The sequence below is a fragment of the Wasmannia auropunctata genome, unplaced genomic scaffold, assembly GCF_000956235.1.
Source record: "Wasmannia auropunctata unplaced genomic scaffold, wasmannia.A_1.0 LD335343.1, whole genome shotgun sequence".
In the NCBI taxonomy this organism is placed as follows: Eukaryota; Metazoa; Arthropoda; class Insecta; order Hymenoptera; family Formicidae; genus Wasmannia; species Wasmannia auropunctata.
The window spans coordinates 12,338-31,268 of NW_012027547.1; the positions used below are offsets into that span (position 1 = coordinate 12,338).

At 45.0% G+C, this 18,931-nt stretch overlaps 1 protein-coding gene across 1 annotated transcript in view; it reads right to left on the bottom strand.

Moving 5' to 3' along the window:
* Nucleotides 1–4,082: 4,082 nt before the first annotated feature.
* The window catches only part of LOC105457200 (neurogenic protein mastermind), a 180,213-nt gene continuing 165,364 nt past the window's right edge, over nucleotides 4,083–18,931 (bottom strand). Inside the window, 5 exon segments of the mRNA XM_011701723.1 lie at nucleotides 4,083–7,609; nucleotides 7,812–8,066; nucleotides 8,397–8,705; nucleotides 9,427–9,610; nucleotides 13,291–13,635. Coding sequence (XP_011700025.1) covers nucleotides 7,365–7,609; nucleotides 7,812–8,066; nucleotides 8,397–8,705; nucleotides 9,427–9,610; nucleotides 13,291–13,635 — 1,338 coding nt within the window. The 3' untranslated portion in view covers nucleotides 4,083–7,364.

Sequence of the window (18,931 nt, forward strand, 5' to 3'; positions counted from 1 at the left end):
TATTAAGAAAACTGTCTCTCACATGTGCGAGAGCTTAATAAATTTATTATATTGATTACGATATTAATTGTATATAAAAATTATTCTCTTTGGATCATATCACGTCATTTATATTGAATATCTTAAAATATCTGAGGTGAGAGTCAAATAATACCACAGAATATTGCATATAAATTTGTTTATTATTATCTGTATAATATATTTGAAACAATATCATTCTACAACATTGCATAAAAATATACAAAGACATGAAAAAATGTCTTGACTCATTCGATAAAACATGTTCATGAATAATTGTCTAGCGTCACATGTCGCTATTACTGGAAACAAAACGATTCGATATGTCAATTTTAGTTTGCAGTTTAACTGATGTCGAATTGAAGCAAGAATACAAGGCTTGTGTGTGTGTGTGTGTGCATGCGTGTGTGTGAGTGTGAGAGAGTTCAACACAATACACTTCATAAATTTTAAGAACAATTCAAATTTAACCACAGGCAAATACATAATTTCGGCTTAATATTCATAAATATCTAGAAATAGATCATAAATATTAAGCGAAACTTCGTTCTTGTGTTCGCAAATTAAAATAACGTGATTTAGAAAACAGATTTCTCCGAACAATTTGAACAAAAATTAAAAATTACAGCGATCGAAGATACACCAACTCTCGTATATGTTTCTTATGCAATGAAAGAAAATTATTGTATTTCGTCAAATATTTTTTTGGAATGCGCTGCACAAGAAGCGTAAGTTTAATAATTCGACGAAAAAATAAGGCCGAGAGCGTATGTCTCGACTATATCATAAACATGTTTAGAGAGAGTACATAGGCCAGAAATAAAACAAGGTTTGAAATTTGTAGATTCGTCCCGTCGATTAAATCGAAAGGATCCATTTCGTGCGCATTTGTGGGTCTCGAATAAATTTCAAAAATTTTCTCGACAAAGTTTTAGCCGCATTCTCGTACGAACGCAATTACTGTTTTCTTTTGAGATCATTGATCGAAGGATAACAATGATAATTATAATATTAATAATAATAATAGTAATAATTAATAATATATAATGATAATCATATTATAATAATGTAATATATTACTTAATAATAATAATAATAGTAATAAAAATAACTATTCGTAAAGTATCCCTTACCAGGAGAGATATATCTATAACTTATGTACATATTTTCCGTGCGTGTATGATCCTCACTCTTTCCGTTTCTTTCCTTTTTTCTTTAAATTACGTATCGTTAAGATAATTTACTATTACTCGTCACGGTAGCAACATAAATAATAATGTAACACTATTATTTACAAACTCGCTTTCTCTCTTTCTCGCTTGCTTGCTCGCACGCATCCATTCTCTCTCTTTCTCTCTTTTTCTGTCTCACTCGTTCTATTCTCTCTTTCTTCCGCTCTCTCTTTATTGCTGCCTCGCTCAATCGCGCGCGTTGCGAATTTGGTTCGATGATCGACGATACATTCCTCCCTCCCCTCGATCGCAAACGCGGAATCCTCAACACTTTTCCGAGGAAATTACAAAAAGATCTTTATTTGTCCTTGGTGGGTAAGATTCGAGTAAATTGATTATTACGATCCGTCAGATCGGGGAAGTGTGTTAAAATCGTAAGAACCGACGTCTACCTCGCGATGCTCTTCTCGACGAAAATGTGCTTTATTTTATTCACATCGTCAAGCGTTAACAATATATACGGTATCACAAATCGCCGCGCGCGACAAATAGCGGTGAAAGGAGAGGAGCTTTCCAGTCGCCTTTCCGACGAAAAATCGGCACAAAAGATCGACGCGGTTTTTTCGCTTCCCCTGAGGTATACATACATACACACGAAGGATCGTACGAGGACAGGTAATTTTAGAATTCGAAGCGCGTCGTTATTCTCCTCGCGAAATGCCGCGCGCCCCTCAATTCTCGCGGAGAAGGGAGGACGGGTGCATCGCAATCCGTCTCTCGTCCTTCGAAAGCGATCCGTTCTCTCTCTCTCTCTCTCTCTCTCTTTCACTCTCTCGATTGTCTCGCCTCCGAGAACGGCGTTCGAGATGTGAGCGCGATCGTCGATCATCGCAATGTGACGCCGAAAAGGAGACCGTCCGGCCGGTCTGTTTTCGCGTTGCGCTTTCCGTTTTTATTACACATTCTATCTACTTTTCTCTCTTTCTCTCTCTTTTCCTGTGTCTACGTATTTACAGCGACGAAGGAAAAGAAATCGACAATGACCGCGGTCGCGCGTCATCGTCGTGGTCTCTTCATCGCATAAATTTTACTTCACTTTTCTCTCCTCCGTTTTTTGTTTTATATATATATGTATATCAAAACCATTTTCGCGTAGAAATACTGATCCCACTAAATGTCCCTCGCGGTGGTTAATTGATATCTAAATTTTCGGTCGACTGTCTTAGTGTTACGACAATCTTTTTTCCTCGTTTCTTTCAGAATACCTCATTCGGTCATCGTTTTCCGCGAAAAAAAGAAAAGAAGACTGCGAGGGAGGGAAAGGACTTCCGACAAGGGCCAAGTGCCAAACAATCCAGCCGTGTTAAAGCTTCGCGGGGCGCGAAAACGCGCGTTCAACGCATTTGTTTGAACGCTTATTATCGAGAGAATGAAGGTTCCACGACATCGCGTTGTGTCGTGCCGTGTCGCATCACCGCGCGCCGTTACGTCGCGAAAGGTCAACGATAATTGTCGCGTTTCACAATATAGGATTTTCACGAGCGGTACGAGCGCCTTGTCATTACGTTGGAGCATTGTCGCGAGGAAACGTGCGAGTGCGACCGGGCCAGTGGATCGTTGCTCTGCTTGCGCCCTGCTCAGGATCGATAAAAGCGTAGCTCGTGCGAAACGCCCGCAGCAGATTCGAATAGACGGCGGGCTGTAGATCGGTTGGAGAACGGCGGCCGCGTCTACCTAACGATATATTTTATTAAGCGCTAACGATTTATTAAGCCCTTCCGGGGAACATCTCCCGAGAAACGATTTTCGGACACACTTCGTACGAGGTTCAACGCCATCCGTGCGTCGTTGTTGAACTGTAACCGGAAATCCGGGACAATATTACCGTGGCGTATTGACGCGATTTAACAGGTCGAGATCAAACTGTGTGTGAAAATCAATGAAACTCGTCTCGGAGCAGCGACGACGATGACGATTACGAGGAGGAGAACGAAACGCGTTTCGAAACACGCGAAATCGAACGGGGCTGACGCGCGAACCAATTCTTATCACGATCGTAATTCCGTGAGGGGCCGGAATCGGCGAATTGATATTTTTAGGATACGCGTAAAACAACGTCTTTGCCCATCGTCGCCGTCGCCGCCGCCCTTGTAATCCTTATCCCTCATCGCAGCGTCGGCGGCGGCGGCGGCGGCGGTCGCGGCGCCGCCGACGGCTCCTACCCCCTTGCTCCCATTCTCAGTCTGCTCGTTTTCTCTCCCTCACGGTGATATTGATCCTTCTGCCGCGAGGCCCACCCACGCCGAGCAGCAACGTTAGGCTGCCATTCGACCTAGTGTAGAACCGTAACGCGGATGAACCGACGCGCGGAGGCGATCGAAAAGCCCCATCGTTCGCCCCCCCCCAAAAAAAGATTTTTTATGCTGTAGAAAAACGAAGGAAAATAAACAAAATTCAGTATTTTATTTATGTTTCGTTTTTTGGTAAGCTACAAAACAGAAGTATTATGCGAGGTGCCAAAACAAAAATCCCGACTCTGGATCAGAGATCCTTGCGGAGGGACAGTAAACGAGAGATATGTCGGGAAAGAGATAAAGCGGGGATGCGTTTGCGAAAGCCTCGCGTTGCGCGCCGCGATCGCGAAACGCTCGCGTTACTGCCGGCAGGATAACGCGCATTAATTTTCGGACGGATCGATACGACACGCGATAAGCCGCCGATGGTTTATCGTCCCTGGGATTTTTCGCGTGGTGAAACGGATCGAATTTATCTCGTTCGGTGCCGATGACGAATTTCCGACAACCGCGACGGCGACACCGGTGTGCGTGTGTCGCACCGACGAGACGGAGATTTTGGAAAAAAAGTTCGAAAGAGTTCAAGTGAAAAGATAGATTTCTTGTAGGAACTCAACGCTTTTTATTAATAACAATTCAACATGGAATTTATTCTATATACGAAATGCCCGTGTGTTGTATAATGTTTCTTTTATAAATATTTATAAATAATACGATTAATATATGTATATATATATATATAATCTATATATGCATCCCCCCAACCAAGGCCACCCTCGAGAAATTTAAACACGTTGCAACACCTTCGCCTCGATTATGTCGTGCTCCTTCACGATCGACTGTCGACAGTGCGAGAAATCAACGTCTCAACGCGCGCGCGATGTAGACCTGTGTTTTGTCCGTGCATGGGCTTCCCTCTTTGCGCAAAAAATCCTCGAACGTACAATGCCGACACCGCGGGACTAATTTTCTAACAGGTCGGTAACAAACAGCTCAAACTTTTTTTTTGTTTTGGTTTTGTTAGGCACTGCTTTCTTCTCCGCAATCCGTTCGAAAAAAAAAAGAGTAGAGAGACAACGATCCACTGTGACAATCGACATCACGCACTTTTGCTCTCTCGGTTGGTCCCTGATGCTCTTTCCCTACAACAATACGCACTTCCGCCTCCTCGCTCTTTTCCCTTCCCTCCCTCGCTCGCGTGAAACATACAAAACGGACAAACCAATGTAATATAGACATTTTTCATCGAGATTTTCTCAAAGATTTTACAAAGGTATTGACGTGAGAATCAGATCTCTAATCTTCTTCTTCTTCCCCCCTTTTTTTAGATTATGTTTCGTGGCCCCAATATTTTACAAGATAGTGTCACCCCACCCGATTGAGAGAAATTTAAAAAATGATTATTAATAATATTATTATTATTATTTTATTATCTCCTAATTCACTTGGCGCGGGACTCCCGCTAGCTTCTAGCGGAGTCGCGAACAAGCGACAATAAAATCCGATCGGAAGTCTTCGTGCACACTTTCGGCGAACGGTCGAGGATGTGCTCTCTGCGTAATGTATATATAAGCGCGGGATATTCGATATCTGCTTCTCTTATATATTATAACATTAATATTCCTTTCTGTCGCGTATTTTTTTTCCTTTTAAAAACGGTACTTTTGATTAGACGAACCACAGATCTGCTATCCTTTCATTTTTTTTTCATGTTATCTATGGAATGTATCGCTATTTGGAAGAATAATCGCAGATTCCTTTTTCTCTCTTTTTCACCCCCGTCTCCCTCCCTTGTAGCATCGAACTACATTGTGATTTATTATACGCTGTTAACGGTTCCGCATAAACAAACGACACGCGTCCTTAGCGCGAACCTTAGGATTTTCGTTCGTTATTCTCGTGACGTCGTGAAAATTTTCGAAACGAAGAAGTTACCGTTTGAACGAAATAAGAAAAAGCAAAGGGAACAACGGTGAATATTTCGACGATACACTCCGCGTGAATTCCCGAGAAACGATTGCCCTTTTAGAAAATTGCGAGTAGTTCGCCGCATCTCCGAAAATGGAATCTACCTCACCGCGATTTGTTTGTGTGCAGCTCTTCTCGATATATAGGGCGCGACACAGCACATTCGGTATTAAAATTTAATAAATATTTTTTTACCGATTAAGCAAATGTGCCCTGTCGCTGATACATTCGTTTTTTTACGTTTTTTCTACCACACGCTCCCACTCAGTCGCGCAATTAATTTCCTCGCGTGCACGCGTTTCCACCTGCATATTACGTCGTCGTTTATAATCACTATTATCTCATAATATTTATCTATGTACTTTATAGATTCCTTATTCTTATATAATCGGCTAAACTGTGCGACCTTAACGTCTCGAATTTCTTCTAGTTTTTTTTTTAATAATATCTATGTACAATGAAGGATTCTTTTATCTTGTATTAGTGCTAACAATGCAGTTTAGGAGGAAGTTCTTTTTTTCTCATCCTTTTCACCGTAAGAATCTCCGATGTATCCAACCGATCAGATCAGCGCGCACGCGCGCGCGACTTCGCGTCGCGCGTCGCAAACTCATAAAATTGAATGTTTGATAATTGACTTGCTGTTAATTGTAAACATGCCGTTAACGGCATAATTAAATACGCTATCCTCTAATCGTTACGTTACTACATTATTATTTCCACAATAATGTAATAATATAACGATATATATTATTACGTTATTATGATATAATGATATAATATAATCGTTACATTGTTACATTATTATCCTTATAAAGTATTAACGCCCGGCCGGGCTCGCCCGTCCCAGAAATCTTGAACGTTTTTTTTTTTGCAACGAGCCGGCGCAAGGTAACCAGGTTTTCTTTCTTGCGGCCGAATAGGTTCAGTCGAGTAAACTCTAATCGCCTCCTTATTTATTAATATCTCTATCTACTTGCGCGAAATTTCGACGTGAAAAATCAAGAGAGGGGAGAATCGTCTTGCGGAATGCCCGTCGAAGTCATCGCAGTCGTCGAAGTCGTCGACGCGGGCACTCGCGAAATTTATCGATCGTTCTCGACATAGCCGCCCCAGTGGGTGAACACTTGAAAAGGAAAATAGGAATCGCGGGTCTTTCGGCTTCGTTTCGCTCTTTCTTAAAGCACGATATCGCTTTACGCCCGACGAGAAAACGATAGAACGATTTCCACGTACTCTTGATATCCCACGCTATACCACATCTCCACGGGGCTAAACTCCCTCGCCCTTCGGCGATTATGATTACAAAATTAAATTTTACTAAAATGTGATTGCCTAGAAGAATAGTCGGCGGCCGCGGAAGCGGTTGCCGAGAATGCACTACGACCGGTTGTGGGACGTTGTCGCACCGGTGGGTAACTGTCGCTGACAAACTGTCAGTCGTCGAATATAACAAAGTACCTGCACATATCACCAACCTGCGACCGGTTTCCCTCAACATCGCGCTTAAAGGAGTCAATAAATTTCTGTACTGTCAGTGTATCATTATTTCCATCAATTGTTCCTTTTAAAACTCTCGTAATTCGCTTGAATCAAACGTCCTCGTTTACAGACAATGTTTTTCTCTAGATAAAAACCGAAGATTCAAATGTCAGAAAAGGACATTCGGAGGTCGATGCTCCAAAAACGTACGTACAAGAAAATCGATTCGTTTGATGCAATGAGGGAAAAACACGATGAGAAGGAAGCAGGTCGATGCGCGGACGGACGAAGTGAAATTCGTCGGTGTCGTCGCGCTAAGTATATACTTCAAGAGGACGGTCGATCTTACACGTCCGCCGTTGCAGTAAAACCGGCGTATCGCCAGGCACCGACATCCAAACCACCCGACCACACAGCAGGCGTGGTCCCATTACAGAATATCGAGATTAAAACCGGCCGTAGAGTCGAGAGAATTAAGCAGCTCCTGGGCGCTGAAGTTCGACGTGTCTCCCGTCGGAAGGTTCTCTAGGAATTCCAGGGTAAAGTCAGGGGCTGTCACGGACGGGTCCGTAGTGGCGGCCTGCGGTGGCGGCTGAGTGTGCTGCTGCGGTGGCGGTAGACTACGCACTCCCGGGCTACCCGTGCCGTACTGTTGATGCGGATGCAGGGGAGAACCTATTAGACACACAATTCATCAATTAAATGTGTCGAACGTTGCTACAGATACACGTAACACAAACAGTCGGACGGATAATTTCACACGGAGATTCCATTAGTGATGATTGTTATATGATATAATAATTATTCGCGCTCGAGCGTAATGTGTCTTTGTTTCCCAATTGTACTCGAAATATTTCGATCGCGGATCGGTACTCACCGGTACCAGTAACGTTGACTGAATTCACGGACGTTGTCTGTGACATCTGCATTTGCAACGACATTTGATTGTTGTTCTGCTGCATGGCCAACGTTTGCTGTTGGTGCTGTTGCGTCAACAGCTGCTGCATCTGCGTGCTGTTGGCCATCCCGGAGCCGGCTATGCCACCGTTTTGCGAGCGGATTAGCTGTTGATGTTGCATCTGCGCCGCGGTCATTTGCATCGTCCCTCCCGCACCGCCCATGCTGAAAGCACCTGTGAAAAATCGTGCGTGATTCAATATCAAAATCCCGCAATGTCAATTCAAATAATTTTCACGAATAACAGCGAACGAAATTTACGCGGGACGCGCTTAACCCTCTGTAAATATAATTTGCATTTATGCGTTTGTATCCAAAATAACATGGGAGCGACGCGCACATTCGTTGATGGTCCCCGACGAAAACGAGGATACCGTTCGCAAAAAATTCGAATTAACGCGAAATGAGTTCTGAGTCGTCAGCAATCGACTCGCGATCCTTTTGACGAGTACGATGGTACATCCGGCGACTCCGTATCTTCCTTTTTTATCCTTTACTCTCTTACCTTGGTGACTTTGCTGGTTAAATTGCGAGCGCATTTGCGCCTGAAAGCCCTGCTGCTGCTGCATCAAAACGTGTCGCCACTCCTGTTGGGTGCCACGACCCGCGATGCTGTTGCCAAGGCCGTCCGGAGGGCCGACGCTGACATTGGGCGGCCGTTGATTGTTGGTTCTCGGGTAGCCTAGTCGTTGATGCATCTGATGCATACCGCCGATGGCGGCCATCCCGCCGCCGCCCATGTACATATTACCGCCGGCCGCGTGTAACGCCTGCTGCTGCTGCTGTTGCGCCATTTGCGGCCTCATCATCGGACCTGTGAAAAACATCCACACGCGCCGTAATGCGGGACGTCGTCTAGCGTTGCTGCGGCTACTGCTGCTGCTATTAAGTCTAAACTTAACTTAAAGTTCGAAAGTGCGAAAACAAAGAATTTTGCGGCGGCACAAATACAATAAATTCAACCGAATTGAAGATTGTGAGTCGCGACGACGTTACGGCACGGCGTGAATCGTTGAATTCAAGAACGCGAAATTTTAGGGGAGAACGCCGCGCGGCGAAGAAGATCTGCAGATTTTCTTCCGGATTGGATGGAATCTCGGGAAAACCGGCGTCGACCCGATCGATAGGAGTCTTGTAGAGAGCCAGGATATATAAGGATAGTTTCGACTCCCTCTCTCTCCTCCGTCACCTCGCTAACCCCCTTGTCAACCCTCCGCCTCTCGCCCTCCAGCTTGGAGCGAATCCAGCGGAACGTCAGCATCGCGTTTACGCTCGGTCGAATTCTTTTCCGCGCTAATATTCAACGTGTTACCCGCGCCAACGTGCCGAACAACGGCGAACACGAAGTATCTCGGGCGCACGAAATATCTCTTTATCCGTCGAGCAACAGATTTTTATTAATGTATCGCATCTTTTGTTTTCGCGCGAAACTATCCATTTCTCACATGTTAAAATTTAGACGTTAAACTCTGTAAGGTAAAAGCGAACAAACGCATATTGGGTCGGTGAGATTTTCTTCTAGTTTCGAGGCTTACCCGACGGCGGCATAGGTTGTTGCGTAACTCTGCGCATGGGTCCGGCGTTGGCGAACCTCGCTTGCTGGCCCATACCGATGCTGGCGTGCATCATCTGCGCCTGGGCCGCGGCCTTGTATTCGGGCGGTGGCGGCCTTACGCTTCCCATTCCACCCGCCATATGCTGTTGCTGCTGCTGCATCACCTGTAAAAGTAGAAAACGCACGAAAGATTTGAGAAAAACCCAAGAAGAACGATATATCGAACGATTTAATTAACGTAGGCAGAACGCTCTGATCTTAATTAACCGAATGTTAGAAGGTAGAGGTATTAAAATTGCGTTATACATATTCTCCGCTTGCATCTCCAAAATCGAAGGTGGACACATTCACGTGTTCCGCTTTTTTAGTGGCTCGTTTCGAAACGGCGAGACTTGGAAAGTTGTCCCCGACGCCGGTTCGAGCGTACGCAGCGAAAATCGCAATGTGCGCTGCCACGCGCGATTTTAAGGTCGGCACGCCGCGGTTCCCGTTGCTCTTTCGCGGAGCCTCGAGAGAGCGAGAGAGCAGAAGGGCGTTGCTCGCCTAATCGCAGGTTGTTGCTCGGTCGAGAGTGGAGAGAGACGCCGCACCGCGCCGCGCCGGCCGACGCGACGCGGACGAGAGGAGGCGAGCGGAGGAGAGGACGGTTGCGAGAGCGGGAGAGAGCGAAAGGGTGAACGTATCTGACGGCGGCGAGGAAAGCGACGGGCGGGCTCGCCTCGGCTGCATCGAGCCCACCGAGTCCCGCATCGCAATCGTCGCCGCCGCTTTGCATTGTCGCGCGTCGTCTCTCCCTCGCCTCGGACTTTCCTCGCGACCGCGTAACACCAGGAAGCGGAAATCCCGGATGCTCTTGCGCAACGAAATCGCCGCACCGTCGCCGCCGATTCCGCTAAATCGCGCGCCGAACAACGCACCGAACGCGATCGCAATAGGTCACCGGTTACAAGCGTTATTGTTCAGAGGAGAAGAAAGTATACCCGCTTCCACTAATCGCGGTATAGACTCGAAGAGGGTACACAATCTGAAGAGAATTTCGAGAAAATTCGAAAATATTTCCTGTTCCTATTCTTTTCGTCTTATCGATTCTATTCGTGCAGATTTCATAATTTTGCAAGAGATATTTATATTGAGAGATATTATATTGCGAGTAAGAGATATATTTTATCGTTTCGATTTTATGCCTTTCGATATTATGCAACGAGGAGATCGAATGGGTTTCTGCAATCGTTAGCCGAGAGCTCCGGCAATTCCTAGAACTCATAAAACGACGTTGCGCGATGATGCTCCTGTTGTTCTGTGCACGTTAACTATCCTAATAGATCGGAATGGATACGGGGCCGATCATCCCGTCAATTCCCAATATCGCCGCGAGGCCGTGAGTAAGCGCTAATCGAGATCGCGCTTGTACAATTGTACATGTTGCGTGTGAGAGTGCGGAAAGGGAACAGATCTGCAAACGTGATAAAGGTATCTGTCTACTAACTTTAAACGTTTTCTGCTTTGCGTTAAAAATATACATTCGATATTCTAAATCTCATTTTTTCGAATAACTTCGCGATTTATACCTATATATGTGAAACATTAGTACCGTAAAATAATTACTTCAATAAAACAAACTATAAGTACGAAATAACGATTTTGCTGGAAGCAAAAATTTAGCTGAATACAGATCTGAAAATAATTTTGTTGGACCAACAAAATAATTTTATTTTAGAAACTAAAAAATAATGAAGCTCTGCTGTAAAACGTTGTAAAATTTTGACATTTTAACAATCAGTTTGAATTTCTAACAAAATTGTTTTGATCGTACACCAAAATTTTTAGACCTTTCAACAAATTCATTCTTTTCGTGTATAAAATATCATCAACTTATTACATTTTCTTAGAAAAATCTGTAATAAAAAAGGAAACAAACTATTGAAATTATAAAAATAAACATCATTTGTCAATAAAACTTTTTAAATTCTTCGTTAAATATAAGAACGTTTTAGATCAATTTGTGTAGGTGTTTTATACTCATGGCCAAAGTTGTATAATATTAATTATAATTCGATAAATACATCAATATAAAGTAAAATTGTAAAAGTACAATATATTGATAAGGAACTGTGGTTCAAGGTAAAGCGATTCAAGAGTGATTCAAGAATTATGCTTTTTCAATTCACATTGAAAACCGCTCTGTTCATTGTTAATCAATTGTATGCGCATATGCATGTAAAAATGTGTTTCGAAAGAAAGCAATCGATTCGCGCATACTAATATTGGCCGAGCACTCCTCGCCCGGGATAAAATCACCGGGGCTGGTCGTGCGCCCCGTTCTGGATGATGCACCGCTTTATCGCCTCAAGCTTATCCCTGCACCGGAGCAGGATGACTAACCGACTGCGCGAAACGTACAATTAGTAACTGGAGCACGAGCGACCGTCGTCTTTGGTACCTTAGTATTATCGAGATAACAATCGAGCCGCTGCGGACTGAGTCATCCGGCGATGGGCGGCTACGCGAACTCGGTGGATAGCTCCGTATACGCCACGCAATTTCGCAATTGCTACAAGATCGACTTCCTGGCGACGACTGCCTCGCGACGATCGTAGCTCCTCGCGATAACCGGCGAAGGTTAGACTGCGCGATACGAGCGCGGCAAAAAAATTACTTAACCTAATCTAAATCAATTTAAAAGTTTAAGTTAAGAACGACTTCCGTATATACTGGATTCTGGAACGTACTTTGATCGAAGAATTCGATTAGAAGATTTTTACGGTGGAGAATTAAAGAGTCGTTAAAAAAAAGGCTTTCCCCTTTAAGAATAGATAATCCCGAATTTTCTTCTCGTTAAGAAATCCTTAAATGAAACAGAAAAAAAATGCATAAGGAGACCGAGAAGTTACATTGTCGCTTGCTGTGATATTCTTTGCAGAATAAGCGTGCTAAATATGCTTAGCATCATCAAGAATCGTCAGCTTTAAGGCTATACAAAGTCTTAACAATTGTTATGAATAACAGCGCATGTTTCGACACTGTTATTAATCTCGCTGCTTAATCTCGCATGAAATAATCTCCGAGAGTAAACGCTAATTTGCCGATATCCCGCTTACCTCGATGTCACGGAGGTTCTCCCGCAGAAAACTCCGCGGCGCGGCGCAAAAACTTTTTCGCCCATTGTTCCGCACGTCTCGGAGAAAGCTCCCGTGTCCCGCCGCGCTCACGCTATTTGTCCTATTTGTGTCGCTTCTTTCAACGCGACGGGGCAGAAGTTGCAAAAGACCTAGTAGCAATACCTGTTGCATACGAACGTCGCGGGCTCTCTCTCTCTCTCTTCTCTTCCTCTCTCGCCGGATACGAGCTTAATGTCTCGGATAATATGCCATCGTGCCGCGATCTTGCGATCATCTTACCTGCATAGGCGATCGTCGCGGCGAAAGCTTTCGTCCTCCGGAGAGCGATATCGTTTATCGGTGTAACGACTCGGAATCGCGATTCTCGAGCGCGGCGATATCGGGCGAAGGCGCGAAAGCGGCATGGAAGACGATAATAATCGCATAAAGATAAACGTCGCGTGTGCGATCATTTTACTGCAATTACGCGAAACAAATGAAAACTGAACGTAATTTATGTACCGTAAAAATATAATTTTGCAGCCTATTTCCGCGCCATGTTACGTATATGCAAAAGTTCGAATGGAGGTCAATTTACGTCGTGAAATCGCTCGGACGACGTGGCACATGACACCGTCGTCGGGAAACAAGCTCCGTGTCGATCTCGAGGCACGCGCGTGTAAAACACGCGCCCGGGCGCGAAAATTTGTCGGCGCGCACAAAACACAAATCAGGCGGTCGCTTACCTGTTGCGCGCGCATCAATTGCTGCTGCTGGAGAAGCTTCGCATGCTGATGCTGATCGACCTGGCCCGGTGGCACCTGCTGCGGATGGCCCCGCGTCCCCGGGCCGGCGGCGCCCGGCTGCGGCACACCGCCGGCGGCCGCGGCCGCCGCCCGCTGCCTCAGACTCTGCTGAGTGAAATTGATGGTTTGGGACTGCGAGACCGAGCAGTAGGCGTCGGCCTGATTAGCCGACGGCCCGGCCTGATTCTGCGTCTGCTGCTGATTGAAGTACATGCCCTGCTGCGCCGCGACGGACACGACCGGTTTCAGCTCGCTCGTGACCTGCAAGTGCTGGCCCGCCGACACCTGCAAACAAAACGATGCCCAACATTGTAGTTACGCATTGTAGTTCATCGGGACAGATTGCGCGATAAAAAAAATTTTAATGTAATACGACTATTAATGTTATATTAATATTTAATGATTTTCGCGCCGATGCTTGTGTTTATTATGTCGAACTTATGTTGAGCGTTCGTACCTAAGGACAGGTGTAATAATGGGTTACGATATATCGCGAGCTCTCTTATTAGCCAATCACTAATTATACGGGATCATTACTCATTTTTTCCGTCACGAGTTTCCCGGAGAACGCTCGCGCTGTCGATCATCGGGAAAAGAAACTCGTGGAGAGAATTGAGATGTTTCTCGTAAATATAGTCCCGGTACGTCTCGATGGACGTTTAATACACGTCGCCGCCGTGTCTCGCAAGGCGCACTTGATCGCGAGCTAATATACAAGCGTCTGTGGTGTCAGGTAAACATAACGGCGAAATGTAACTGGCGTTTAACACGGCGGAGTTTTTCACGCGCTCGATCCTCTTTTACGACGGCGATGCCGCGGCGCGCGATACATCTCGATGGTGTAATAACAAGCTGCCCGTTTAAATCGGCTTTAAACACGGGATCCGTCTCTGTCGAACGGGACGCGACTTACGGTCCAAAAGTCGGTCCCTGCTTCTTTAGACGCTTTAACGACACGCGTGATTACACAGTAGCTAACTCGCTAATTGCGCGCACGCGGGACGCGGCAAAAATGTTACGGGGGCCATAAAACCGCTACGAAATTGCACACTCGCCCGCCCAGTAATCATCTCGCTATCAACATTTCTTTCTCTCTTATTTTCTTTTCATCGCGCCGCAGTGTTTTCTCGCCGTGGGACACGTGCGTGGCTTTCCGAACTTTTAGAGATTTTTCGAATTTGAGATCTAAGAACAAAACTTATACCGAAGAGATTAAGTTGACAATGGGATTTAGGTATTTTAGGTTGTTGGTAGCGACGGAAAGAATGTCTTTTGACGGTGTCAGGATATTGTCGCCACGGGTGGGAATTTCTGGAATAAAAAAAGTAGCTCGACAACAACGAACGGTGACTATTATTCCGCTGTCGTCGGGAACGTATCGCCAGCGATGATACGAAATGGTCACCGTTCCTCCGTATTTCATTTCATGCGACGAAAGAGGAGTGAAAAGGGAAACGGTCAAGAAGGATAAGCCACCGCGTGGTGTGCACCGTGTCCTGCGACGACCCTTCGATCCCGTCAGGGCTATCGCGAATCCTTTGTAATCTAGTTGCGACTTTGTACTCCGACACACGCGTACGTGTGTATCTGAACCCCGCAAGACTCTAAGTATAACCGCCAAATTGCGTATCGCGTCGTACAATTAATATATAACTCGCTGCCGTGCGTCCCTATATCGAAATTGCACGTTCCAACATCGGTCGAATCGGGTTTGCGCGAGATTCTTTCGCGAAAAAAGCGCGTTCTTAAATGTAAGTAGATACAAGCGTATACAAAACGCGAATACAACCGCGGTATCTGAATGCGCATGTAGAACACGGGACGATGACAGACACTTATGCAAATGCACAGGTGTGGAGTCGCCTCCTGCGTTGATAGCCGGTCTACTAAAATTGTCGAGATGTATCTACCTACATGTAAGTGTGAGCAGCAGCGCTGTATATATTGCGAAGAGACCGCGCGTGCGCACACACAAGACCGTCTACCGATACGCCTGCAGGATAATTATACGCGCAGTCAAGGATCGGTATTTAGTACGACCGGCGTAATTTCGCCGGTACGTTACCGTATACATATGTATATACGCATATACCGCGTGCACGCATATTGTGGACGCTATGTACAGTTACATTTACATGTATGAGGGAATTATCACGTCTATCCGCATCCGCTCGATGCGTATCCGTATACACGTGTATTTCGCACGATAAGCAGCCATATATACGCGCGCATACAATGCACAGCGTTTCCAGAGTTCCCGTCAATCCCTTCGCCGAAGTTCTGATTTGAGATTTAACAATCAAAATATTTAACACTAACAACTGAGGTGAGAGCTCCTCGCTCTAATATCGCGAGATTAATTTCTCCCTTAATGGGAAAATCGATGGTAAACTGAGGATTCGAGTTGCAGGACTTGCAAGAGAGCAACATTTCTCGAAAGCTCTATGCATATACATGTGAGCAACGCGAAGCAAAGAAAATGCGAAGTGCGCGAGGGCCAAGTGCAAATTAGAATAAAACAAACGACTTGCCTCAACGTACCTCCGGTCTGCCACACTGAAACAAGTTATTTATTCGCGTTCATATACGTGTTTGTTCGCGCTCACTGGTCTGATCTGCATCCGGTTTAACGTATGCGAGAGCGCTCGCGTGTCCCCCCCGCGCAGGAAACGAAACGCAAAGTATGTGCACCCGGCTCGGTCGCCGCGAATCTGAAGTACGATTTATCCGGGTAAATTACACATCTACGATACACGATGACGATCGAGAGATCGCGCATCCCGGTAGAGCGTACAGTGATACGCCGCACCGGCCGGTCGCGCGTAATTAGCCTAAATCACGGGCGACGTCCCGCCAAGGGGGTGGCTCCTGGACGCGACATCTGCATAGCACGTGTCTTGTTACTGCGACGCCTCGGCAAGGGCTCGGGGAGAGAGGGTTAGAGGGACAGTTTAGCAGATCCTCCCGCGTCTCCCCCGTAGGTGCCGCGAAGTAAGGGAGAGTATACTACGCGAGACGCGCCTCGCCGAGCATACTAATGGGAACGTCGACACGCGGGACGCGCGACGTTCGCCCGACACTTGGAAGGGAGCTAAAGACTTTTGCTCTAATAAAACGGCCGCGGCGGCCCGTTGCAGTCGTCTTATCGACCGAAACCGTCGTCGCGCGATTGGAGGCCCTTCCCTCGCCTCCCGCCCTCCTGCCCAAGTCTCTTCGAGAAGCTCGGGCTTCGACAGGGAGGAAGTCTCGCGAGGTAAAGAACGACTTCCTTCTCTGATTTGTATTCGAGCGTGCGTTCCGGTTTGAAATCCTTCCGGTGTCGAGGGGGCTTCACGCCGGTGAAAGCACGAAGAAGCAAAATCGAAAATGCGGACGTCGGTATACGCGCGGCACGAAACGGGGCAGATATGACGGACCCGTTTTTGAAAAATCGATAATTACGTCGGGGACTCTCGGAATGCCGATACTGCGAGCACTTGCAATTAAGCCCAGTTAATGATGTGACCGCCATTAACGAGTAATTCGCGAAAGCCATTAAACCGAAGACGCCCCGTAAACTAGAATGCCATTTCTGCATAGTATATACATGAGATATTAATATATTCAATTGTAATTTGTATTCTGAGATATTATATATTTAATTGTAATTTGTAATTTGTATTCTGAACACATTTATAGCTTTTTCATTTGATTGGGTCATATTTCTCTTTTCTTTTGAATTTATTATTGCATATAAAATGTTTTTATATTTTTCTCTATTAATTTTCGGATTGTTTAACACGAATTTTGCTTCATCGATACTGTCCGTCAAAAAGTCAATATTAAAAAAAATCGATCTATTCTTGATTCTATTAAATTCATATCCCCGAATGAGCACTATTCTGCTAACTAGTTCTACATTAGTCAATGAATTTTTTGCCGCATACGTATAATATATTCTTTTCCAATAATGTCAAATCTAATTCTAACCCAATATGTCATATCTCCAATTACTTATCGTATCTTTAATTATTGTTATTAATCGATTAGTTATTACGACCACTGATTCAACTTGCTCCCGATGCGTAACAGGCTCACCTGTGTAACAGGTGAACTTAAACGACATACATACGTTGTACATATTTATGTCAAATTAAATACAATATCAAATTAAACGAATAATTGGATAATTTCGCGGCGTTGTGCAATGCCTCTCAACGCATTTATGCGGTTCGATTAATATCCATTAACCTCCCTTGCGTCTCGGACTTCCGCCTGCGATTATTCTCTTTTTATCTATAGAATCTTTTTGCCTCAATCATTGCCACGCGATGTTAAAAAAAAAACTTTACGCGAGATGTCTATCTCGTGAACTAGTTACACCGTAATCAAATAGTCTACTTTTCATAAGTATGGAATGAGAGAACTACTATTTTATCGTCTGGCTTGTTTGTGTGACTGATGACTCTATTTTAAGTCAGATGGAGTTGGAATTTTTCAAATAATATTATAATTATATCATTAGAATAGTATATCCCAGAACATGCAAATATAAGGTTTGACAGAAATTTGTGCATAGCTCAAGGCGTACACGGGAAATAAGAGATGTACACACAAGGGTCAAACGTCCAAGAAGAAAATTAAGTTCCTTAAGTAAAAATTAGGACAATAGCCGCTTTTAAAATTTTACAAGATAAAATGAGGAAACATTAATTTTACTTTCTCTCTTTCTCTGTCTGTCTCTATCTATACTGGTTGTTCCAAATTAGTTTGTATATAGACAATCAAAAATCGCGTTACGCGGTGCCTTGTTTAAGGAAATCTTTCTAAGAAAATCCTTGGCTGCATAGATGGAAGCGTATGTTTAATACGAAGACCGCGTCTTCATTAGCTGTGCAGTGCCATCGCACTGCGACGACAGTCGACATCGTTCGACGATAGCAACGACGTACGTGTCCGCGTAGTGTCGTGTCGTCGCGTCGCGACGCACACACGGCCGAGGAATTCGCATTGTGACTAATATCGCGATGCTGTAATCGCTAATCATAGCGCACGCGTCCGAAGTGCACTCACTCGCGGGCAGAGTGCGACGGAGTGCGCACGCGGAGAAGTCACCGAGACCATTTCGTAAATTTGACCTGTATTCGGAATGCAGTATCTCGATCTCTTTCGAGCGCAATAAAGTCGCAGTTACATAAAGTAAATGTTTAATTCATTTCTTAAATTATATAATTTATTTTTTGAATTTGACAAGCGATATTTCTCTTTTGCTCAATTCATCAAATGCAAAAGAAGTTACACGTGGTAAGCCAATTAGGAGAAAATTGGCAAGGAAATAAAAGCACGAAAAGACGTGCAAGCACGTGTTGCAACAACAGCTTGGAGAACCACTGATAGGTTTTACCGGGTGCAACGCACCATGGTTCGCGAATACTGCGTTGCGGCGACGTTGCAGTGCCGTGCCGCGGGAATGGCATTCTGACGAGTGACCTTGAGATGGACACCTCACGACGGACAGAGAGAGGTCTCGCCTCTCGCGAGATGAGAAAGGGGGGAGAACCGTGGCATGTATATTGGCGCGGTATATTGCGCGCGTTATACC